At 36.9% G+C, this 26921-nt stretch overlaps 1 protein-coding gene across 1 annotated transcript in view; it reads right to left on the bottom strand.

Annotated features, from left to right (window-relative positions):
- Positions 1-2326: 2326 nt before the first annotated feature.
- The window catches only part of LOC149284780 (NHS-like protein 1), a 127295-nt gene continuing 102700 nt past the window's right edge, over positions 2327-26921 (bottom strand). The window contains exons 2-8 of the mRNA XM_089496209.1: positions 25796-25948; positions 20395-20519; positions 13343-13529; positions 10188-10319; positions 5989-9237; positions 5536-5662; positions 2327-3023 (exon numbers count right to left, since the gene is read on the bottom strand). Of these exons, the coding sequence (XP_089352335.1) occupies positions 2327-3023; positions 5536-5662; positions 5989-9237; positions 10188-10319; positions 13343-13529; positions 20395-20519; positions 25796-25948 (4670 nt within the window). The remainder of the gene's footprint in view (positions 3024-5535; positions 5663-5988; positions 9238-10187; positions 10320-13342; positions 13530-20394; positions 20520-25795; positions 25949-26921) is intronic.

The following is a 26921-nucleotide window of genomic DNA, read 5'->3' as shown; positions in this document are numbered from 1 at the left end:
CTCTTCAATGTGAAGTGCAATTTTCATGTATGTGTAGTTACCCTCTTAAATGCTTTAATGTATGATATTCTTCACTGTGCTTCCTTGGCTTGGGCACTCCCATATATATATATATATCAGCTAGTATGTATAATATAAAAAATGTACGCCAAATTTTGTGGATATGCAATTGCGTAAAGGTGAACTGTTACCATCACATCGTGTAACATAACTAAATTTAAAAAAAGCTATGTATAACTTTTGTTGGTCACTGTAATTGTTTTTTCTGAGACTTGGGAAATAAAGCATGTTGAATGTCATTTTTTTTTCCCAACTACAAAAGGGAAATGCTTTAAAAGAAGTCCATGATGATTTATAGAATGTGATTCCTCCAGGTGCACCAGGTAGCAAAATATAGCATCCCTGAAGGGCAGATGAACAGTTACACTTTATTCTGTGCGTATAAGAGAGGGCCACCAGGGACAATTCCTGTTCATTGGGTGCCAACAGCCCCTCAGTAACATCATGACAGACATAAGCACAAACCCCAGACAGGCCAACACCAGTAAAGTTCTTACGCAATAAGTGCTGAGCTGGCCCTGCATAATTACATTGATAAGGGGTCTTTCAAGAAATATCAGTTGCTGCACTAGAAACCCATCAAAGACACAAGGCTTGTTGTCATTTCAACCTTTGCTTTATTCGAAGCATAGTCACAGCATTCTCATTTTCCTAGTAGAATGAAGGCCCCCGAATGCATACACTAAAACCAAGGATTAAAGTTACATCCACATTTCACAGAAGTACTAAATAAATTAACACATTTGCTGCTTGGGGGTAGAGGCTATGCTGTCTAAGAATGGTCAGAACCAAAGTCTAGAACAACTGGAGTGTCATAGGATGCCGCTCAATGGCTATCGACTCCCTTCAGCAGCCAATGGGTTAACAACAGGATTTGTTACTTTTTACTGAAAAGTATTAAAAAGGTACACATTTTGAATGCAGGTAAAAAGTGGAGACTTAGAACTTCTAATATGTACAAATAATATTAAAAAGTACACAAATCATCAAAACATCTTATAAATTGATATAAAATATTCATCCAATTTGTAAAATGCCTTTATTTGCCAGCTAAAAACTAGTAAGAAAATGTAAAGGCTTATTAAAAATAAAGAAAAAAAGACTACTCTTTGGTAACCAATGTTTTCCAGGTAAAAAAATGGCGTCATGTTTTTCTTATTAAATGACCCTTTTAATGCCAACCATTTATATATAAAGGTTACACAAATAGCTTTGTAGTGCAAAGTTCTCTGATTTAAAAAAAAAAAAAAAAAAAAAAAAAAAAAAAAAAGGTTTGTATAGGAACTAAACAAATCATTCTGAAGCTACAAAAATGTATTACATTGCAAACGAATTGCAGGCCCCCTCACCAGCTAAGTATTTAACTCCTTGGCAGTGTAAAAATGCTTTCAATTAAACTGTGGGTCTACCATTCATTGCGATCAATAGGTGATGTGTTTATCTATGCCAGTCTACAACATTTCTCAATTTGAGTCTACATAGGCAATGCACTTTTGAGAGCATACAATGCAAACGTCTGGTGTTTTTTTTTTGTATTTTCTTTAATTTTTGACAAATGAAGTCCTAATGAAGAAATAAACCTGGCATTGTACCGCTGCACAGCAGCTGAAAATACACAACAGGAGCTAATGACTATAATAATAATAATAATAGGAAGGATTCTGAAAAAAATAGTACCAGAATAATTATAAACCAAAGATCTGATCGGATTAAATTGACAAGACCTCTATCTGCCACCAATAGCACTCAATGTATAAGGCTTGGATTATGATCCAGATCATGCCAGCAATGTGTCTCTAGTTTAACCATACCCTGTTAAATAGAACTTGCTTTATTTTAACCTAATACGATACAGCACGCATTGCTATATGCTTGCTTAGCAAAAGTGATTGGATTGGATTACCTCCAGAAAGCTACGATCTGACTGCAGATCATCAACAGCTGGGCACCTTGCTATTAACCCGATATCGCATCCTTGGGTCAGCTTTCCTGAATACGCTTTCCCCTTTCTTCCCAATATGAGTTTTAAAGGATCCAACTCCAGAAGAAGCATCAGTAGTTTTTGACAACTCCAACCTCTTGCACTAACTGCACAACAGGTCGTCCCTGCCAATCACTACTTTAAATACACTGCAATGCATTACCATTTAGTATAGAGATTACAGGTGCCTGGTACATCCAACATTAGTCCGTGTCCAGGTCATTCTGAGTGCTTCACTGGGACTGGTTGCATTTTGATTAGAATGATCAGCCCCCCAGATAAACCTTAGCTTTTTTCTTCCAGTGAGTTAGAACTTTCACTTTGTAAAAGTCTACTCATCAAGTCTATATCAACTTTGTCATTCTTCCCTTCGGAATCCACAGATTCATTAATTCCAGAATCAGATCTATCAAACCTGTCAAGGCTCTTTGTGATTATAAGCGGCATCTTTGGGAAGCTTTCTACAGTATCAACAGCTTCACCTTCTCCCTCACAAATTACAGTCATAGGGCTGCTCTGGAGTCGGCTACGGACATTATACTTGCTGCTTGCTGCAGAAGGAGGTGTTCTTGAACGGCTGTATCTGGTCCCCGAGACTGACATGCTTCTGGGCATGAGTCCTTCACTCTTGGCCCATTCCTCCTGTGCCCTCTTGTTCTTGTTTGGTGAGGTCAAAGTTGGGCTTTCTGGGTGGTCCATTGTTGTGTCTGACATGAATCGCTGAAACCTTGGATCAGTGTGCTTCAGCATTTCTGCTGCAGACATACGTGACCCACATTCTGACCTACTTCCCTTCTTCAACAAGAGAGCTTTAAAGTTGTCGCTGCTGGTACTGGATTTACGAATGCTTCTTTGGATTGCTCCTGTCTGCTTGAAAGTACTGATATTTGGTGGACCTCCGGTTGGTGTGACAGGCGGAGAGGGAGAGTGATTTCTACGATCATCATCAGAATCTTTGCGGCCAAGAACTTTCCTTTTGGATCTATATTAAAAAACAAAAAAAGAACCAATATATGAAAAGTGTTCTCTTATAGTGCCTGTTCATCCTAGATTAAATGACTCTCCTAAATAAGTCACCCTCTTTGACAGGACACAGTTTCACATTGTATGTTAAATGTGCAGTTCCAGTGGGCATGGTGCTTTTGAGGAGCTAAAAGCACAGTCTTAACAATGTAGTACCCAATTTCAATGATAGGACATTATATAGTTTATTCTATCTTTCTACAACTGTACTTAACGATCAGTAAGATTTGATTAAATTATACTATATTCCTCATTTACCTTGTACAATCAATTGTATTTTCTGACAACCTTATTGTTTATAAGTGTTAGATTATATTGTATCCAAAGGTTTAATTCATCAATCTTAACTAGAGCTGCTACCAGGGCAAGTTCTAGGGGGTTCATGGAAATGTCTGCAAGGTGGTCATGAGCTATTGTTACTTGATGTTACTTTATGGTGTGCTTTGGAAATTATTACAGCTTAACGTAAATAAACAAGAATTGTAAATGGAAATATGTGGGAATTAGATAATTGTAAATGTATACAACTACTGTACTAAGCAAAATGCCCAGGCTAACCTTGCAAGAATTTTAAGGTTTTCAGAACTTTTGTGAAAATTGTAGCGAGCCATCATCACCACATGATGGCATTAGAGTATATTCATATTGTAAAGATTTAGACAAAATAGAGCTGTAATGTGTTAGTTGCTTAAACAAACAAAAGCACATTTGTTAAAGATGAGGCCTTTCTTGGCTAGCTAAATACCGTTAGGTTACAAGCATTTGAGATTATTTTGTACTCTTTCTCAAGCAATTTATAGGTATTCTCAAAAACATGTAAAATAAAGCAAATATTTGCATTTTTAGGTTTTTATTTGGTGTGTATCCAATAAAGGCAAATTCAATTAAATAAAAGCTACCTCATTAACAAAATGCAAAAATGCAAAAATTGTAAATCCTTATGTTAACCAATAAGTAAACAGTTGTTTTCCACTAGTGCAGGAGCATGTCTATTTTATGGATCATGAAGGAACTCTGAAGAGCATCCTGGTTTTGTTAGTGACACTGCGGCATCTCAAGAAGAGCAGTCTGCTTATACCCACCAAACTTGCAAGGAGCAGAGACAGAGGAACATAATGGTAAAAGTCAGTTAGTCCGAAGGTACAGCAAGAGGAGAGTAAACATTCAGACAATGAGAAAGCGTATTCCCTCCCTGTTTTGGACCTCTGATATATGCTATAAAATACAGTGTAAAAATTGTTTCTCTGCCATACATGAGAACTAAATGGAACTGCAACATTAACATATCCAATCTTGCATGTACCCTAGACTAAAAGTTATTTTTAAAGATACTTGGAACAGTCTTTTCCAAATACAAGTTTAAAAACAGCATCTTTCAACCGGACAGTCTAGATTCAGAACACTCAAAAACATGATGGATAATGAGAGGAAGTGTTTCAAAATATGTAGCTCTCGGGAGTAAAAACAAGTTTTCAATGTCATCACAAAGGGGTCTAGAATGGTTTGGAATGGATTAGACATACACATGTCCAACACTGGTAATATACACAGCCACAGGGCTAGTGTACCATTTTACTTGCCAGTTTCAGCCATTCTTGCCATGAGGCATTGGCGTTGAACTTCTGTCCCAAACTGCATTGTGGAACGAGCATAGAAAAGAGGGGGGCATTGTCAGCAGAAAGTTGGAAAAAGAGGTAATATGTTTGATGAGGGAAGAAAAAAATAAAATGGATATTGCATATTAATCTAGCAAAGTTTTAAAAAAAATTATAAAAAAAAATAAAATATATATATATATATATATATATATATATAACTTGAAGGCAGCAAATATATTTCAGCATTGGCCACCCAAAGAAATTTTAGATAGGGGAGTGGCAAAGGTAAAATAAAAGTAATAGTCCTTTCTCTTGCTTTTATCCATTCCTTAATTTCATCTCTTATGCACATTTCTTACTATTTTCCTCCTTGGCTTTACCACTCAAATAATGTATGCCCATTAACGTTTCCTTTCCACTTTAAATGGCCCAGCTGACATATCAACCACCACGCATTTCACTTGCCAGTAGATGCCAATGGTTGCATAATCAGTTTTAAATTATTCTTTTTTTTTTTGTTTGTTTGTTTTTTTGTTGTTTGTTTTAATTATGTCGACATATTAACAGCCCTAAACAGTAAATGGGGGGAAAAAAAATAATTTAACATTTAAAAAATAAGAATTTGGGTCAGTGTTTAAAGTGCCCTCGAAAACAATACGTGCCAAGGCCAAAGCAGATATTCATATCTAAAATAACAAGGTATTATCGTATTCCACTTGTGGTACTGTGATAACTTTTTAAACTTCACGGCTGTCTTAAAAAAATTAAAATAAACAGATGGTATCATTACACAGCATGGAAAGTAACTGCTGCCAAAAGAAATCTTGCACTGACAGAACAGCCTACGTAGCGTAGGAGAGGCGAGAAGATTACCTATGAATTGCTGCAAAAAGATCCTCTGTGGTCCTTGGTCTTGTTGGGGTCATCACTTGCTCCTTATTATCCTCTTTGCAACTGCTTGTCTGCAGTGGGGAAGCACTTATATTTCCTGTCTCAAACACTTCAACATAAAAATTAAAAAGTGAGTATCTACATATTTAGGAGTTTTAATACATAGTATCCTTTAAAATATCAATTTTGCATACCTACCAAACATTCAGGAAAAAAATACTATTCCTCCTTACTTTATGGATTAGTTAAACCAAATTTCTTATTTCTCACATATAAGGTCAAGGGATGGGTTAGCATAGTAAAATAGGAGCTCATTTGAGTAGGACCCTGAATTCACTTAAGATATATTATTTTAAACAGTTTAAACATATCATTTTAACATGTTAGTGCACCTTAAAGCAAACCAAGAAAGTCATAAAAAAATGAAAGACTTACCACTTTCCTCTTCCTCTAGTACTTTTTGGTCACATCTAGGACTCGCAGTCTTGCTCTCTGGAGTATGAACCACCTCTGACATTGTTAGCTGTTCACCCTCTTTCTGAAGATTTTGAGTTTCCAGGTGTAAGTGGGGGCTAAGAAATATGTTTTCTACTTCTACTTCACAAGAGGATAAACCAGCTTCTACTACTGGATAAGCTAAACCAACAGCTTCCTTTGGATTGTTTTCAGCTGCTCTTCGTCCATCTACCTCTTCACAATGTTCGCTTGTAGATTCTCTTTCTGAGGCATTTGGCAAGCTTCTCACATTTTCATTGACTTGAGCTATTTTTTCTGCTGCCAAATCAAGCTGTGGAGGTGGAACGATAAGGAACAATTTGGGTTTCTTTGAAACAGGAGGAGGCTTCTTGTTGGGAGATGCATTTGGCGTAGTTTGTGAAGTGCTTGGTTTCTCTTCTGGAGACGACATTTCGGACACAATTGTTGTGTTGCCATTGTGCGTATTAGTTTGATACAAGTCCTCGCACTTCTGTTCTGGAAATGTCTTTTCTGCCGATACCTTAACTGTGGTTAATGTAACTGTATTACTCGGAAATTCACAAGATTGCAGCTCATCTGTCGTATTGCAATTTTTATTTTCTCTGTTGTAAACACTAGTGTTGAGATCTAGGGTGGCAGATGGTACTAAAGATGGCCGTGAAAATAAGGATGACGTTTCGTTCTGAGGTTTGGGTTCTGGCTCCTGCTCAGCTAATTTTTCATTTGCCAGTTTTAATGATTTTTTAACAGACCTTAACTGTACCATTTGCAATGCATGAGTTGTAACAAGAGGAGTGACTGGTCTTAGAAGTTCCTGTTTGTTGTCCTGATTATTGAGAGGTTTATCATTCTCCTCTTTTCTTTGTAGAGTTGTTTCAATCTTTGTTTTCAGCACCTTAGTGTTTAGGGGAGGAGCAGGAGGAGGGACCTTGGAGTGCATGATGAGTGGTGGTGGAGGGGGAGGACAACTTACAGGTGAACACTTATCAGTATTTTGGGATTGTGGAGCCCATGACGTTTCATCAGCAATAGATGAGAACATTGTTACCTCCGGAGGTGGTGGTGGGAAATTAGGTAAAGATGGCACTGTGCCAATATCTACTACATCCATAGAAGGTGGGGGAGGTGGGTCAGGAGTGAGTGGGGGTGTTGGGGGAGTGTGAAGTGGAGTTAAAATTACATTAGACTTTTTAACGCTTTGCTGTATAGAATCTGATGTATTTGATGAAAGTGAAGTGGATGAAGATGAAATGGAAACTGATGATACCAAAGAAGATCGTCTTTCAGGCACTTTAGGCTTCATTTTGTTTTTTACATTTCCTGGAGACATGTTTTTTAATAGCGCAGGTACAGGTGTCAAGGTGGTGGGAGTATTTGACTGGCTTGAATACCCACTAGATGGTGAAGTCACTCTACAGGGCTTTTCTGGAGTTGTACCATTTGGTTTGGCTATGCCTGCGTGATATTTTGGCATGGAAACCTTCACTCCACAGCGCACTTCACATGTATTGTAATCATTAATTCCAGATGATCTGCTTGGAGAGTGTTTTGGCTGTTCATCAGAAGTCCGTGCATAGTCTATAATGTAACTCCATTGATCTGCGTACTCAGATTTTATGCTGCTTGTTTCGCTCTGTGAGGGAGTGACAGCACATATTGAGTACAGATTGTTGGCTGTAGCTGACATTCCACTACTACTTGCACTGACTGTACTTTGGCTGCGTGACCGAAGGACCCAAGGATCTTCATAGTCACTGCAGGGGCTTTGTGAAGCTGAACTACTGGTTTTGCCTTTAAGGTTTAAGTGCAAGGATTGCTGAAGTGATGCAATTAGTGTTTCACTGAGCACCTGCCCATTGGACTTAACATGTTTCTTCGGTGGCCTCCTAAGTGAGTCTGTTCTAGAAGGAGGTGGAGGGGGCTTTTTTGGCTTCTTTAAAGATATGCTTCGTGTGAGTGACCTGTCACTGTAGTTTGACTTGGAATCTACACTGCCAGTGTCCTTCTTATCAAAGATATTAATGACGCTGTGTCTAGGGTTGTGAATTATATTGTTTTGGCTACATGAGCTTATACCAGAATCAACATGCATGGATGTGTAATAGCCATCATGATCCACAGAGTACAAAGAGCTTGTTTCTGCTTTTCTCTCTGAACTACAGGTACTCATGTTACTTACAGGAGAGCTTGAGACAGCAGATGGCAGTTTTCTTGAGAGACCCCTAGGGTCATTCTCTCCCATTTCATATGACCAATGGTCTGCACTAGCAATGCTGCTGGTTATGCTGCCATTTCGTTGTCTGCCATCTGAGCAGCTTGATTCACTATGTGTGTCGCTGTCCTGTGAGTGGCTGTTGAAGCCAGCATCAATTTTGTAGCTCATGGCCTGTGGTATATTGTTTAGATTCCTTGAGTCACGTATGGCGATCACTGTTACGGCATTTGGTGACATTGTATCAGAGGTTTGTGAGTGTCTAGTAGAACTGTAGTTACCGCTTAGGTAATGATTGACATCTTTAACACTTACATTACGATCCCGACACATGGTCTTATTATGCGAAGATGAACAGTGGGGCGATACTTTGCTTTCCAATTGTCCAGTGCTTTGAGAGGTGTGAATTGCAATCACTTCAGAAGAAGAAGACAGCATGGCATTTGGAATGACGCTGGTTGAATATGCAGCATGTGGTGAGACTGTGCATGCTGGGTTTGAAAAAACCTCATCTTCAGAGCCCCTAACCTCTTGGGATATTGGCCTCTGAAGAGATCCAGCTCTGGGGTTATTCCTCAAGTGAATTACAGTATTATCCACTTGTAATTTGCTTAACTGGCGTGGCAAAGAAATGAAAGAGTCCTCTATCTGGTTGATCTCACCAGGCTTCTGCTCAAGGGATTGCAGACAGACTCGCGCTCCTGGCCTTGGCAAGCTACGGAAGTAAAGCTCACCATTCACTCGTGGAGAAGATCCTGCAGAGTCATTGAGTGTAGACATGTTTCCTGATGAACTGGACATGAGAGCTGCAATACCTTGCCCTTTCTGTGCTCGGATTCTTCTGACTGATGGGGGAATTACCTTTATATCATCAGTCTGGCAGCTAAAATCTCTCATATCTGTACGTTGTATTTCAGGTCGACAGGTGTCCAGTGGGTTATAGTCATCCGGTATATGCAAAGAATGTCCTCTGAACTCTTTCTGTCCAGTACCTGCTGCTGAATTAGAACAAATATATTTAGTTGACTTCATAAGGAAAGGACTTTTTCAATTTGATATAAAAACTTGCTTCCCATATCACTGAAAAATCAAACACTCCTAGAGCACACAAAAATGTTGCCAATAAAATACAATTTATCATCATCAAAAAACTGTTAAAACAAATCAAAGGGAATTTTTGAAAACAGATTGGTGACAAAGACCATAGCATGCAAAGAAAGATTTTTTTGCTAATATTGTTATTGTAAATATAATTGTATAAAATATTTCTACCACCCTCACCCCACACACAACATGGATCATGCTGGCAATGAGATTCAGTCTAAACTTGTAGATCGATTGGTGCTGGTAACTGAAACAAATTTAATGATCTTCTACATAGGAGGAATGAGGAGGTGTGGGTGTTGTCTAAGGGTGTGCTGCCATGCACATTATTTGTAGCTTTGCAAAAAAAATCCTGTCACCTCATGCTCAACACATACAGATAATTACGGCAACCACTCCAGTTTGAGAAGACATTGACATGTTTCAGAAACCCAGAACCTAGGAAGAACCATGGACTTTACATAAAAACATGGCACATGCAGTTGTTTTCACCGCAGTAATAGAGGCTTTGATATCAGCACATCACCTGACAATTCCAGAAATGTTTTTAAGTTAGTATATAAATAAATAACAGTGAACATATATTTGGGAAATGGAAAAGGAACAATGTTATTTACATCACAGATATTAAGGAACTGCCATGGGTTCCATTTAAGTTGTTAGTAAGTTGCCTCATCTTTCTTGGCTGGGAACAATTTAAGGTTATGTTGTATCTAACACCTTTTTTCCAATGGCTATCAGACTGTATTGTTTGATGGGTGGTGGTAGGTGTAATTAGACTGGTAGTGATGAGCAGTGAGGGTGGCTTTTTTTGATGGGATACAGTTCTGATGAGCCATACCTAGCTCCTTTTGTATGTTGTCAGGAACGCCTGTTATAGTCTTTCTCCTTTTGACTTTCTTCTGCCGCCTGACCACAGTATCTGTGTGAATAAGTGACCGCCGGAAGCTGGCCTGGCGGTCGAAATTCTCCCCTGATACAGAGTAGTAGAACAAGCGAGGCAACATTAATACCAAGCACCTCTAACATCATGCATTGGTTACCTCTACACTACTCAAAGAATAACAAGGAAGGCTTTAATGGATGATGTTAGTGTATTCTCAGGGCAAAGACAAACACACGAAAGATATACAACAGGTTGCCACAATAAAGGTTTCAGAAGATGTTTATCTTTAAGTAATAAAGAGTGATTTAAAATTAAGGGTGTATCAAATGGTGAATAATGTAAGAAGCAACACTAAAATCAAATAATGGTCAATTGAATTACCTATTTTTAAATTATAATGCTTTGTGTGACTTTGTACAGGCGTAATACCAAAGAGAATATGCCGACTGATTTTAAAGCTCATATGCCATACTGTCTCCATGAAGATGGTCTCACAGAATTAAATTAGAAAGTGAATCTGATTATTTTTAAAGAAATACAGCATTTCTTTTAATTCTCACATAATCTGGTTACAGGTATAAAAAGAAGACGGAAATCCTTATTGTGGCAGCATTAAAGATGGTTTGAAATAGTATATAATGGGTACCAAGTAACAGAACTGTCAGGCATTATGTTTAGTAATTGCTTCCAAAGGAAGTAATCCAGAGTGTTGAAAAGAAAAACCTCTGCAATTGCATGGTATGCATTTTCCATAAGCTTCCTTCATTAAATGATCTGGTCACTTTATTAATGAAGTAAAGAAAGTGAACATGCAAAATGTTATTTCAGGCACTGTTAAAGCTGCATGCATTCAAACAAAACAAAAAACACACCCCACAAACGAAATGAGAAAAGGGTTCCTAACCATCGTAACACTAAAGACTCCATCTTAGTATGAACATTGTATTCATTTAGTACAAAGAGGGCTCTGCTGACATTGTGATGCACTAAGGCCCAGACTGCAATGATGGCATTGAATTTCACTGACCCTCAAAGATGCAGTCTTTAAGAGATCAGTACAGCAAAACGTGTGGACATTTTTCTGTGTCTGCTATGTTACATACCAGATCACGGAAAAACATGGCACCAGGAAACTACATAAAAAAAAATATAATGGCCACACGTATGTATCCAATTTTGGACTTTTTCTTTGAACTCATTGCATTGTCTTTCCAAAAGCATTTCAATTTATTTAAACTGTTAATCATTATAGGAGCTGTATCAGTAACATTGTGGAAATGCAAACTGCTAAGCTATTCTAATGTATCCCCAGATTCAGAATTTTATGTTAGTTGGTGGATTACTTTGCCATATAATGGATGATCACCTATAGAAGAAGATATACTGCAGGGGCCCAGTAACAGCTTTGAAAATGGGTGACATATTTAAACACACGCCATATAATACTAAAGCGAATGGTGGGGTATACTCGCAGTAGCCACACTTCCCTGCTACTACAGCGTCAATCATATGTTTGTTACCTGACAGCCGACAAAGGCAGAAATAAAATAAAACCCCTTCACTGCCCAATAAACCAAAAGTATATTATAATATTAAAAAAAGTTAAAATGGTGCAGTATGTATGGAACATTTAAGACAATTTTCATTATTATATGTAAAAATGTGTTTTCTATATACAATAATACATAATTAACAATAATACATAATTTGCTTGGGTAATCTAAAAGAGAGAGGGGCATTATGGTTGAACAAAGATATATAAAAAAATCTGGAACCTTTTCCATTAAGGAGTTAATATAATTGCAGCCTGGTTTTTAAGTGTGTTTTCCAGTATAAATAAGTAATTTAGTACCCTTCAATATATTAATAATTAAAAATAAACAGAAGAGAAATCACAATTTCAAATTAAGGCACAAAAACCCCAGTGTTTAACCCCTTAAAACAATGAGACACACACCAGTTCAGGAGCCACACCCAATGAGCTTATGATCCCAAGATACCCCACATAAGAAAAGGAAGCAGTATAAGTACTTCTGGCAGACTGGTCTGTATAATAAATGTACTTATAATATATACTCATAATATGTATGGGGACATAGCTGTAGAAAGAAACTTTGTACAGTATTATAGCACAAAAAAAAAAATAGAAACTAAAAGATTCTCTTTTTATATCTTAATCTTGGACTTGTATACCGCCAGAATGAACAATTTAACTTTAGCTATAAGAAGTGTTTTTAATGCTCTTTTCTTCATTTAAAGTGCTCCAGCTAATTAATCATCCTGGTCAAACTATACAACAGCCTTGTTACCTGTTTAGTAGGATGCCCCCTCTATGTATAAAACAAATCCCCAAAGTGCTACAGACAGAACAGCCACTAGGGGGCAGACTGGCTGCACACCAACCATACATTCTTTAACTCATTCAGGCTTTGTCTCAGCTGCCATCAGGTCTTGAAGAATGAATGACTCTAACCCTCCCCTCCCCCACTTTCATTGTGTTGTATTGTAAGGGAAATCAGTAAAAAAAAATGTGCAAAACTTGCACTAAGACCTTAAAATATTTTTCTACATCGTTATATCAAATATGACAAGAAATTGTACATACAAACACCACATCTCACCAAATCATGCAGAAATTACTGGATTTGATATCAGGTGGTCCCTACAGAGTGTTAAGGAATTATGTTAAAATACAAGATTATTGCCATTTTATTGCACAATCAATACAGTATAGCCTTGTCACATCTAAACATATACGGCATGAAGGGGGAGTTTTTTATTAATTTTGAAATCATGTCCAAAAATTATGAAATGGATGTCACATCTATTGGCAAAATGGTAAGCAGTAGGACCCTAGCATTGCAACTAAAGGTTTATCGTTGTGTGTATACATACATAGATACCATCATGTACAGCAAAAAAAACACTACTGTCATCATGCTCAGGCAGGCAATGGCTGGCTGACTACAATGTGATTTGCAGTCCAGCTATGTGTGAAAACTGTATTGATATACTGAGTACTTGCTGCAAGTTTGATCTGCAATTAAACCTTATTATAACATGGCCGGCTTTGTTAAATATTCCATTCTTTGTAATGCTGGTAATCATACCTGATACATTTATTGGTATCACATCAGTCTGTATTGCCTCCGCCTCCTGGCGCATCTTCTCCTCTGGAGTGGGAAGCGGGAGTGACTTAGTCCAGTTGGTGTGAGTATCAGAGAATTCTTGTGAAACTGGAGTTTTAGGCCTTTTCCCTGGCAGAAGCTTTTCCTCTTCGCTTGAAGAAACAGAAAACTGAAAAAGTAAAGGAAAGCCGTTACAGGGTGATGCATAATTTGTTTGCTTTTTTTGTTTCAAAAATGTCTTCTATCTAAACAGAGAAACAAATCTAGACTTACAGTGAAACTGTGCATACTCTCAACATTGGCTGACTTGATTACATTTACTTTTTATTAAAATTATTCCATGTAATGTAAAAATTTGGTTCTATTCATGAAGGAAAATGCTAACAAATAGGGAAATCAAAGTGGTTTTTTTTTTTATCCACGGTTGCCTCTGGGATCCACAGACTTATATGATTCAGATTATAACTCCGACAACAAACCTGGCCACATAATGTGCACAGATGGAGCGCGCTGTGATTATTAAAGCCTGCAGAATCACACCTTTTAATTTATTCAACAATGCATTTTGGAACCAACACATTAACCAAAAAAGGGGCACAAAAGGAAATAATTGTATTTCCCACCTCTATGTATGAATCTTATATTGTCCAATGTTGACAATTATCAACTATTTGGTAAATCAAGGATTGCATTACACGCAGTTTCTAAAGTATCTAATAAAGTGTCTAATAACGCAATCTACATTACATTAGATACTCCCCAATCACTGTTTCTCATTCATTTTCGCCACAGACATAGCATATTCCATTTTAACTATGTAGCTGAAGAATTTTATGATTTTTATTCTGCGCTTATCAGCTTCATGAGCACAGTAATGTGGTGTTTTTCCTAATAAGCCTTGAACACATATCAGTTGGGACATAACTGAACCTGAGAGGTGCTCAGGTGATACTTTTATCACTTAGCAGTAATACCCAATTTTTTGCCTTTTCTGACTGGTAAACAAAGTGCGTTTCACTTAGAAGCAGAAGACACCAGAGGTAATGCATTCCCAATGCTTTCTCCCGTAGTGATAAGGTTTGGCATAGGACTCTGCAAGCACCCATCTACCACAGAGGTACAAAACATGTGCTGCAGACTAAAAACTGGAGTAGCCAAGTGCTAAAAAGTAAAAAAAGGAACAAGGGGGTACTGAGTTTCACAAAGGAACATGTACTTTTTTAAACATATATGTTCTTCTGAGTACTCCAGGGTTTGTTAATTATAAGATGCAATGGCTATAAGAAACACCTCTTTTCGCTGTTGAAAGAAGATAGAAAGTTCTATGTTAAGCAGAATTTCTTTTGGAATAGAGGCCCCATGGAAGGTGATTATTATCCTTTCAATGTTACTGAATAATGCATATGTCTTGTAGATCCCAGAATGTTTCCATCTCTAAACTATTAAAAACCTGTTCACAGGTAAAAAGGTACTTGGTAAATTTGAGAATTTCTGTTTAAGAACAAACAAAAGCGGAATACACACATCTTACTCTGTATCTCACCAGGCAAGAAGTATTACGCTGGTTGTGTAAGAGGAATCACTAACTTCATCTAATTAACATAAACATATACATATTTATGATACCGCCATTACTGGAAAATTCTGATTTACTTAGCACATATATATGGATTTTTTCTCCTGTAAAGTGTCAACTTTAATCAGTCCTTTTTCTTGTCTTGTAGTTAGGATAGCATTATGCCTATCCTATGGGTGTTTAAATTCACTCAATATATCTCTCACTTCTGCCGGGAGTTGGATTGACCGTGAAAATTGTAATAAAGTAAGGACACCTATGTAGGGGGCTGGGCACCTTGTGACGTCCAGCCTGAGGGCAGTGCAATGAGGCAACATGGGAGCTGCAATTGATTTTTAAGGACCCTTGGCCATTCTGGGGAGATAAAAGGTCACTGTCCACAGAAGTGGAATAGTGGCTGAAAACCTGGACTGTCCTGCAAAAACTGTGACTGTTTGGCTGCTAAATGCATACTTCCCATCAAAAAGACCCAAAGAACATATGGTGGAGATGGGCAGGTTAGAGTTACCAGAAAGCTGTTATGATGTGCCTAATGAGGTTACTGAAGTGAGAGTATTTCACAAGAGTCTTCTTGTAATCTAACCTTAATTTCATTGATAAGTTTATGCAAAATATGTCTTCTCCATATATAACAATTACGTTCCTACCAAAATGTTTTGCAGACATCCTCCAAGGGATGTGCAATTAATAGGAAAGCTGTATAGTGACCAAGGAATGTGGACAACCCTAGGAACACTACCTAGACATAATGCATCAGCTATATAATGATATGTTTTAACTGGCACATTAGGAAATAACAAAAAAACACTTACATACTCGCATGGATTTTCCCGCTGAATAAAGCAACGGTTTGCCTACAGCCAGAAAATGTTCTATTCACAAGCCATAACAACTAAAGAAAAGTTGAGGGTTTTTTTCTGGAGAGCACTGCTGCTGTTACAGAGTTTTATTGTCTCCATAGCCAAGAACTACAAACGGTTTGAAAGCATTGAATGTTTTTTAGGTGTCTTTTCATAGTAGTGTTTCTTTTTTTGCTTCTAAAGCATTGCATAAGATATATTGTTTATAATAAGAGTTGGCACTTTTTATGCGTACACAAATTATGCTGTTTGTGAAAGTGTATGAGACCTGCGTGTTAATAACAAGCTGCGTTTGTTCTGATTATCAATGATTCTGCACTTGAATGACTTGAATTCTTCTATTTCTTTTTTTACAGAGTCTATAGAGTGCAGCTGTAGTTAACTAACCTAGCATTTTCCCTTAAAACCTTAAACGACTGCCTGTGTGAAAAATCAGGACAGCCCCCCCGTGATCTATCCATCTTTGGTGTCTGCTTTCTAGTTTATATGTAGCATGACCTGATTTCATCTGATACCAATGGCTTATAAAATAGGTCAGGGGGGCTGGTGTCACTTGGAAGGTCAGTAACCGCAGAACTAACAGTGTGTACAGATGATTTAAATTTTCACATCAGCATTATGGGTTTCTGTAGGCACTAACCATTCTCATATTCACAGGCAGCCAGTACCTTACACGAGCAAAACAAAAATCAAATCTTAGAACATTTTAAACATCTTTTAGACTTCCTAGCTTTGGCTGTCAATCAGATTTGACCTTTACACCGGGATACGGTATTTTGCTCCTTTTCTGTACCGCTGACAATATACATAGGACCAAACTGTGCAGCTGGCACAGAAAGTAAAGACTCGTGTTACAAGTGAAATTACAATATGCAAAATGTATACGAGGGTCTAAGCTGGTCATTACCAAGCAACAATTAATTGATATCTGACATATTAAACCTATTAATACAAAACAATTCATAGTGTCCACAAAGAGGTAATTTAACAATAGACAAAAAATTTTTTTTAAATACAATGTCTACTTTCAACATTACCACCAAGGTGGAAAATTAAGCATTACTTATAACAATTTCCACATTGGCTACTTGGTAATCTAAGTCATGCACAATAGGTGTAGACGAGGGTAATTATATTTTTAAAAGCAGAGAAGCATTTCTGAGATCATGGGGATGGAACAGGATTTAAGCTGGAATGTTATCTAAGCAGATCAATAGGCACCATCATTTGATTTAGTGTAACTGGTATGTCATAATATTAATGAAGAGAGGAAAAAACAAATGTATTACTACATACAGTAACATATTAAATGGCGTTAAATGCTAACATTCAGTTTGTCCTAAGCGTATGTTGTGTATTATGTAACGCGATGTAGCCACGGAGTTATGTTTTATATGTTTTATTGAGGGTTTGTTGTTTTTTTAAATTTAAATAATCATAAAATCTAAAAAGAGAGCTTTTAGACAATTGCATAGATACACACATAAATGGCTATTCACAAATGTGTTTAATCAGATTGGTCATTGTATTAAAGTATTCTGCAAATGGCAGTAACACATTTCTTGGCTGAAAAAATTAATTGAAACTGACTTTGATAAATTACCTCAATTTAGCACATGGAACAGTATACTAACAGACATCTTATGCACAAGGTCCGGATACAAGGTTAAGGTAATGATTATCCACCACTCTATTAATATGACCCAAAGTAATATCCCCCTCAACATACAAACATGTAAAACATAGGTCTTGCACTTTATTTTAAACCTCTTATGGTAAACCTATTTGGGGTAAAAGTAAATCTACTAATATAACATGCAATATGCATGTGTATTTAAAAGGAATAATAGTTTCATATAAGCTAGTGTTATGGAACATACATGTTTGTATTGAACTGGAGACCGTATTATTACGTACAGGATCATATTACAATCTCAGCCAATCACAATGAAGCTACTTCTTAAACTTCATAGATACATGTGAGTTTAAAATAATGCTTCCATCCTCGGAACAAGCAATGCACAGGAAAGGATGTGGTGTTCAGGTGCTCTAATACAGGATATGGCAACCAGCAGCTCTCCAGGTGTGGTTTAAATCAAATATATTCAATAACAGTTTAAGAACCAAAAGGTTGTCAATCGCTGATGTATCACTAAAGTAATAACATGTGGAGCTACATGTGTCTATTCTACAGCTTGAGTACCTTGATGGTCCAGGGCACCAAGCAACAGCAGACACTATGGCAAGATTGACAGATGCATCCTAACATATTAGACTGTGAGAAAAAGAAAAGATTAAATGAAAGAGCTTCAGTGACTAGTCAGATACCCATTAAACATATGACTATATTATCTGCTCCAGCTTCCATTTGCAGTAAGTGTACTTCAATCTAAAAGTGCGATGTGAGACCTACTAGGTATCAAGACATCTCTTCAATGTAGACTATGTCAGTGCATGTTCGTGTGGGTCTAACCTCTAAACATAAGGGTAGAACTTAAAAACTTAAAATACAGAATTATGCGTTTTGTGAATTCCTTTAATGGTTATCATTCTTGGGAACTGCTCCTCTAGGCTTCCTAGGTCTGTATTTTCATACTCACAAGACACAGAGACCTTTAGGGCCACAGTTTAATTGTGTGGTCGTAGCCTGTTGCCTATGGAGGTGGACATTAATTCCCAGGTGTTACATGATATGTTTCTGAGGAGTGAGCACTGATAGCTATAAATTACGGTATAACTGTTAACTACAGTCCCAATGTCTCTACAGTTAAACCTTAAACTCTTTACTCTCTGGACACCAATCACTTTAAAGTATCTGTTGCTAGACTCTTGAAGGCTACCACCAAGTTTCAGGATAAAATCAGCACATAGAAGTAATTTAGAATGTAAATATGAGAACTTCACACACATACTGCATCATCTGACAAGTTATTTACTGCTTATTAAAACCTAACTCATTTATGTAAATGTCAATTAACAATTAAACCTAAAACGTGTTGAAATGGGGAATGCAGGTGTGTGATTTACCCCACATCACACATGAGATAGTAAGCATACACCCTCCCTATTAACCCAAAAGGAGCCTTTTCTGAGCATTATCTTTGTATACATCTTTGTGTAAAACTGTTGTGTGGGTAAAAATTACACATCTGGATACTAACAAAAATACAATTGCTACCCCAACCCCATTTTGAATATTGAACCACAAAAACATTTTTTTAAAAACATGTATTTGTTCTTTGTACTATTTTTCCCACATGACTTATGCATTGTGACCAACCCACCCTTCGGAAAGACCAGATTTAGGTACGCATATATATTTTTTCTGTTTAAATGATGCACACTGTTGCTCTCTTAACTAGAATATAAATAAGCATTACTTACAAATTAGTAATTAACTAGATCTTGGAAACTACTAAGGCAATATTATACTTGGAGATTAAAGACGCCAGGAAAATGGCATATTCACATTCTGGATGTGATTTGCTATAAAATCAAGACAGCAATATAGTTTAGAGTTATTTACTATACATAGATTGCTATAAGAAATTAACACTAATAAAGATTAATTATGTGTAGCTCATTTTCTTCATCAGTGACCTTTAAGGATCATTTTACTAATGGCTGAAATCCTTTTAGTGGTTCATAGATTGAGATAACTGTACTAAATCTTTGACCTTTTGCATTTTGCTGTGATACAATTAGACGTGGTTGTAAAGTGAAAAAAAAATATTCCGACTGCAAGCTGTCCCATCTATTATTTAATAAATCTGTGCATTGGATAGAGGCCACTTTACAGCTAACTTTTCTAATAAATACAATAGATAACAGACTCTCATAAAAAACTGATTAATTAAAAAAAAGACACTGGAAGGGTGAAACTATATGTTGTTTTGTAAGATTGCAATAACATTGAATAATTACAGTAAAAAAGCCATAATGTATTTGGCACTCTAAAATGTTTATTTTATAGGTATACTATTTGTCTGTAGCTGATAATTTTTGGGGGAAAATTTTGTTTTGGAACAGAGTCTATGTCTATGTAGTAAAAGCAGTTGCCTGTTAGAAGGTAGATAAGCAAAAAATGTTGTTCTAAACTTGGGATTGTGCATCACTTCTCATTCTGGCATCCCTGGTGGTCTTATCACCATGACAGCCAACAGAATTTTCCTGATGATGGGGCCATTCCAATGGTTGCCATGGCGATATGAACACTTTGCACAAGAATCCATTTTTTACATAATCTTCTATGTGATAATACTAAATTCACACATAATTTAGTGTGCTTTATTCCTGGTAGTAGAACTCCTAAAATGTTCTTTCTCCATCACTGGATTAAATACTACCAATCCTTGACATTGGGCATTCTCAATAGGATAAACAGTTGGAAAGGCAGATACATTGGAAAGATCATGTTACTGCATCCACAACATATTCCATGCAAGGAGGCTAGCTAGGTTGATCTAATCAGGGTATATATGTTACATTATTCCAGAAGTGCTATATCTAACCAAAATTAATATCGTTTTGAAAATATTTGAAAAGCATATGTTTTAGGTCTCATAAACAAGTTCTATATGACTAGATCCTTAGAATACCTTGCGATCCTGTTGTTCGTCGTCTTCTTGATAATGCGTGCAAACCATATTGGAGGATGAGAAAGTTGGTCCTTGAGAATAGTACTGGGAACTGCGATATCCATCCCTCCGAAGCTTGTCACATTCTACACAAGGAAGTAAATTGAAAAGTAAGAAAGCATCCCAAAAGCAGATTAATGGTAAGTGTCTATAGATTAAAATGAATTTGGAACCAGATCAATGATGCCAATGTTGACAAATTCAGCAAGGTGGTTGCTCCTAATAAGATTAAGCCTTTAGTGGAGGTTAATTGCTTTAATTGTGCAAAAACAACAAAAAAGGATGTAGAGTTACATAGACCTTCAGGACTTCAGAGGCCTCTTCTTTAGATTAACAAGTGCTCCAGAAAGTTAATGTGACTGTACATCAGCTAAAGATTCAATCTGCTCTTGGACCAATACGGCTTGTAATACAACCCTCATAGGTGACAAGCATTTCCCCGTAGATTAACAATGATCTCCCTTCCTTAAAACATGTTTTATCCTTTAAGAAACCGAATCTGACATTCTGCCATTAGGGAATGTCTGCAAGTTATGGCCTATCAGGCAAAAATATGACATTTCTACATGCTCAACCAAAATAAACACCTATTGACATGGTTACTGAAACACTTTGACTATGGAAATTCTAGTAAAATAAAGGTTTATTTATACCAAACTAGCATTGTATTAATGCAACAGTGTTGTGTCTGGGTATAATTCATTTACTTATAACGCGTCAGTGCAGGCAGAACAGTGCACAGTCCATGGCATTAAGGGGAGTGAAACATTTGTTGACCTAAATACCCTATTACCTACATTTAACATTATGCCAACATGCAATACAAATATTGTATAGAAAGGTTACAATGATGTTTAAAAACGGTGTAGAAATAAAAAAAAACATTTAATTGCCATAAATTACGCTTGCATTTGTAATAACAAAATATGGTATGTTTTTCATATTCTGCGATAACGGGATCCTACAGTGCCAGATTTAAGATGATTTTTAATTTCTATTACAGAATTGAGAAACATAGAAAAAATTAATTTGACAGCACATAAGAACCATTCGGCCCATGTAGTCTGCCTATTTTTCCTGATGTAAAGACTCGAAACTTAATAGGTCCTTGATCTTGTCTTAGATTCAGGATTGCTACATGCCTATTCCATGCATGTTTAAATTCCCTCACTGTATCAGGATTTAGAATCTTTGCACAATAATCCCTTAATAAATGTAGCCAAACTCTTATCACATCCATCTGCATCTCCTAAATCTGTTTCTTCATGTATGTTTAATCAAAAGAAGTATTGTGTACACCCAAAGCGAACTTGTATATCCCTATTGATAAACACAGTAAGTTATACTAGGCCAATTATCAGGGTTCTCACAAACTATGAATGACTTTATCTGTCTTTCTTTCTGTTTACTAGGCTTCCGGGCTTTTGTTTCTTCTTCTCCTCCTTCTACTGGAGGGGGTTTACTGCTTGAATATCTCAACTGCAAAAATCAATCTTAAAAATAAGGCAAATTCACAGGTGATCATCTTGCTTAAAAAGCAACCTGATTTTATCTGTTTTGAGCCTCTTGCTACCTGTTTATGGAACTTGTATGAAGAATAATAAAGCATTTACACAACTTAAATTACATTCTTTTAAAGCCCTGACCTCAAACTGCGATGAACTGGAACGGAGATTAAGAGCCAGGCCTTCTCGTCCAACATCAGTGTCTGACCTCACAAATGTTCTACTGAATAAATGGGCAAAATTCCCACAGAAACACCTTTCCCACAGAAAGAATCTTGTGGAAAGCCTTCCCAGAAGAGTGGAAGCTGTTATAGCTACACAGGAGGCACCAACCACATATTAATGTCTATGTATTATGAATGCAATTTCATAAAAGTCCCTGTTGGCGTAATGGTCAGCTGTCCCGATACTTTTGTCCACATAGTATACAATGACAGTTTGTATATGAGGGGCTTGGAAACATTGGTTAGTTTAAATGATACCCTTGATCAACCAGCAAAAGGAAAACAGGAGGCTGAGAACACGTCTAAGTTTGAATGCCAACTCTTTTATCTATGTCAACACTAATAAGCACACAAAATGCTTGACAATAAATAAGGCCTTTACCTCATCCTTCAGTTGTTAAAAAATAAAATAGTCTCATGCGCAAAAAGTAGTTGTGTACACTGGCAAATCAAAGGCTATTTGACTTTGATATATTGTCTTTTATTTATGAAAACAAGATCTCCTCAAATAAAGGCCCTTCAAAAGCAACATGACAACGTTTTTGTTATTGTGAAAACAGGGTATAGTTTTCCCATGGATGATGAATACATTGAATTTGCTTTAATGTTTGCACCTGTAAACATCATCAGGTGTTCCCAGAATGCATCATATCCATACAACCATCAGCTTAAGCCCTTCAGTCATCACTAAGGCCTGGATCTTTTCCTTTTCAGTCCTTTTTCTATTGTTTACAATACAGTGGTTAAGCTTGCCAAATCTTAGGCAACGATCATGTTCCTATATTTGCCAAACCTTCCTTCTATATTTTACTAAAAAAATCTAAACTATTTTACTTAAATGTTTTATGGCCCACTGGAAATAGCAGAAAATAATAAAAAATCAAAATGCACAAACTGTAGAATCACTGTTGACCACTTCCTCCTCCTCCATTCTTGAAGCCTACTACCCAACTGACTTCAAGAGTCTAGAAAACACTGTGCTTCAACAGGAGAGGAATCCAAAAGCAGTTTGGATTTCATACAAGGATTGTACCCCACTATTGAGAGACACTTGAGAGGTATTGAGTGTTTGCCAGGTAGATGTGTTTTGGTACAGACAGTTATACAGAATGGGTATGTTCCTGAGAGAAAAATTTTCTTGCAGAGAATATGTAACCTCAGACTCATCAGTAATGTAAAAAGGTTCAACAATTAAATTCAGGATGCAAATAGACAGGATCACCCATCATTTCCCCTCCTAAATCGAGTTCCATATAACAAAACTGGACAGGAAGCTGAAGAGTACAAGGAAACAAACCATGTGTTTGAACACGTTGAGGCAAAAAGAAAAATAGCTTTTTTTCATCTATGCAATTGCTAGCAATTAAGCCACATATGATTTGATCTGTAAAGCACACACTTCTGTCATCAGTACACTTTAATATGAGTACTGACTTTTTATATTCTTGAAACTTGCATTAGTTTATGCATTAGCATTAGTAATTAAAATTCGAACACAGGAAAATAAATATGACCCTGTATGTATTTAGCACATTCATGCAATGCCAAAAGGCTTAACATGAAAAGTGTGTCCTTTACTGCTTAAAGGGGTATAAAATTGATTGTCTACACGGTAAGAGACCCATGGAAATGGAAATGCATATATTATTGAACAATATTTGCATGATGGTTTTATTCACAAACTATAGCAGACTGGCTTTATTAATGCACCGCTGAACAAACGGCAATCCAGGGCATGTCATATTATAAAAGATTCATAATACGGTTACCCTTTTGTGATCATATCATTGTAAAGAATGAGACTTTCAGAAAGTTTCGGATTGATGGCTTTACAGAGAACTGTTTGTTAATAATCATAATGCCTTGGATGTTAAAAGACAACACATTCTCATACGCTGTACTAACAAAAAAGAATATATTCTTATATATTATATATATTCTCATACCTGAAAACTTACCAGGGATGGTTGTGATGGGGTAGGGTGGGTTGTAGTAGTTAGAATGGAATATGAGGAGAATCTCAGCCCCTGAAAAGCAACATTTTACCCTGAGACTCTGGGTAAAACCTAGCAAGCTCCTAACTCTGATGTAACATAAGAAGCAATTCAGGTGCAAGTGGTAAAAGTGGAACAACAAGAAGGAATGGTGATGCCTTGCGCAACTACCGTCCATTCCGCTCTCTTTCCATAACGACACGAAAAGAGATGCTCATTAATAAAAAATGAAAGACAACATATCTTATACTCAAAGAACAAAGTCCCTGATGCACACCAACATAAAAAGAAACAGGTGCAAACATGGATAGAAGAACACACGGACAGCTTTTGAGTCCAATAGTGTTCAGTGGACAGTTGTATTTCGTGGATTAATTTCCTCCCTCCTGAATACCATTTTTTTTAATTTCCCCTTTTTCATCAATGTTCAGAACTATGTGAAAATGTTTATTATTATGTACATACTTCACCTTATAGAATAAACTTAGTCTTTTTTTTCGGTTTCAGGTTTTAATGAAGTTTAATGTGAAGTGACATGGCTCTTCTAATATTATAGCCAACAAACGTCTGCTACATGTGCCCTCAGAACGTGTGGTGCTAAGGCTCAGCCTGGATTTCCCAAAGCTGCTGTATGTTCCCATGGAGACAGGTTTTATATATGTGAGAAATACAAGGCCTGTGTGTGAACCTGATGCCGAGTCCCTCCCCCGACACCCTACCAGACAGAGAACACCCTCTAAAAATCCAGCCCTCCAATGCAATGAACGATTACTATTAATTCTACATAAACCCTTAAGAAGGATTAGTATCCACAGTGCTAAAATAAATCATACAACTACAAGAAGATTAGAAATTCAGTAAGATCAGAGACAGGTAAATCTTTGTCTTGAAGGAAATTATGAACCCAATGAATGGGAAAACATTTTCCTTTGTTTGTATATATGTATCGCTGCTAGATTGAGGAGTCTTTTGACCTACTTTTAACTACTCTGCTGGTGCATTTTCACACCAAAAATAAGTTAACCCTCTCAGATAACCATTGCTTAAAGAGGAGATTAAACCTGGTATATTAAGCACAACCAGATCCAGGGAGTCTACCGATTTTACCGGTCTATCAGTAAGTATATTTGCTTAAGAATGGACTATTTTAGGATACCAGAGATCCATGGCAAAAGTTGGCAAATGTAGCATATTAATTACTGATTTGCTGACCACGTCTTTAAAATGGCTGCCCGAACAAATGTAACAAAAATGGAAGAATGAATCAATAGAAAAGTATAACCATGTACATAATGAGAACAGGAAGTTAAGAGTGCTTTCCAATGCTATTTATATGAGACTACACATTGCCTACAATCTCTATGGTCTAATTTACATTATAACCACAAATAAAACTTGGCCAGATGGGACATTCCAGCTCCATGGTCCATGTAGGATTCAGCAAAATCGTGCCATATGCATAAACCCCTTTATCCATCCCTCAACTATTTGCTGTGCAGGAGATGTCTTCAAGCACCATACCATCTATCATACGCATAAGTGTTTTGTTGATTTAAATGCAGCATAATTTATTTCATCTATGACAGCAGGTTAAACATGTATTTAATTTGAGAATACTATTTTAGCAATGCCTACTCACCTCGTAACACAGTCTTCAGGTTCAGCTTCGCTTCTCTATGCAGGTCCTCTACACATGGTGGTCTGGAAGAGGGAAGGAACACATTTTCCTGCTGGTGCCAGCCTGCCGTGTAGTGTACGGCCCATTTACTTTCCTCATCTAGATTAGAAACAGCTAGAAAGCAAAGAACATAAAAAGTTAGCTACAATAGTTCTGAATAAACAGTTTAAGTTTATGATATCAATTGTTAGAGAGCACTGTTAGAGAGCACTGCATTCACATCAGTTGGATCGCCAAGGGCAGCTAGTTTCTGGACCACAGTCTGCTGCAGTTTATAATAAAAGGGCTGACGAGGCAAATTGTGGAACAGCTGTTATATTATGCATGGCAAGATTGGCACAAATTAATAGTGAGTGAGATCAAATGGTTGGCCAAAAGCATCTGGTCTTCATTGAAATGATTCACTATGATTTATTGCCTACTTCCCCAAGGTCAAAACATCTAAGCTATGTCACAGGTGAATGACTACTGCAATCATATTGTTGATTTGGTTAAGAAATAAGGCATTATAGAAAAAGCAGGGCCAGCCCTAGACTTCGGAGCAGGATATGGAAAGCTTATGGGCTCAGAGTAAAATTTGTATGACAAAGTATTATCTATTCTTATTCATGGTATGTCCTTTCTAAAATAGGGTTCCCTTGGCCTGGTGCCCTCAGATTCAGGCATCCCAGACAGCTATTAATAAAGATAACCACTGGATGATAACATATACAGTGATATTCTAATGGACTGGTCAATGAGATGGAAATCTATTAATAACACAATTTAGATGTTTTTATGGAAAACAAGGACATTTCTTGCTGTGTAACATAATTGCAAAAAGGGTTTTTCTATTGATCAATTAGCCTTTTACACTTGGATTAGCTAACACAATGTGCCATTGGAACGCAGGAGTGATGGTTGCTGATAAAGTGCCTCTGTACGTCTATGAAGATATTCCATTTATAATCAGCCGTTTCCAGCTACAATAGTCATTTACAACATTAACAATGTCTACACTGAATTTCTGATCATTTGATGTTATTGTAATGAACAAAATATGCTTTTCTAAAATCAAGGTCACCCCAACCTTTTGAACATATATATA

This window comes from Sceloporus occidentalis, unplaced genomic scaffold (genome assembly GCF_023333645.1).
Source record: "Sceloporus occidentalis isolate IW3139 unplaced genomic scaffold, rSceOcc1.0.p SCAF_88, whole genome shotgun sequence".
Lineage (NCBI taxonomy): Eukaryota > Metazoa > Chordata > Lepidosauria > Squamata > Phrynosomatidae > Sceloporus > Sceloporus occidentalis.
This window is presented reverse-complemented; position numbering and strand designations above follow the sequence as displayed.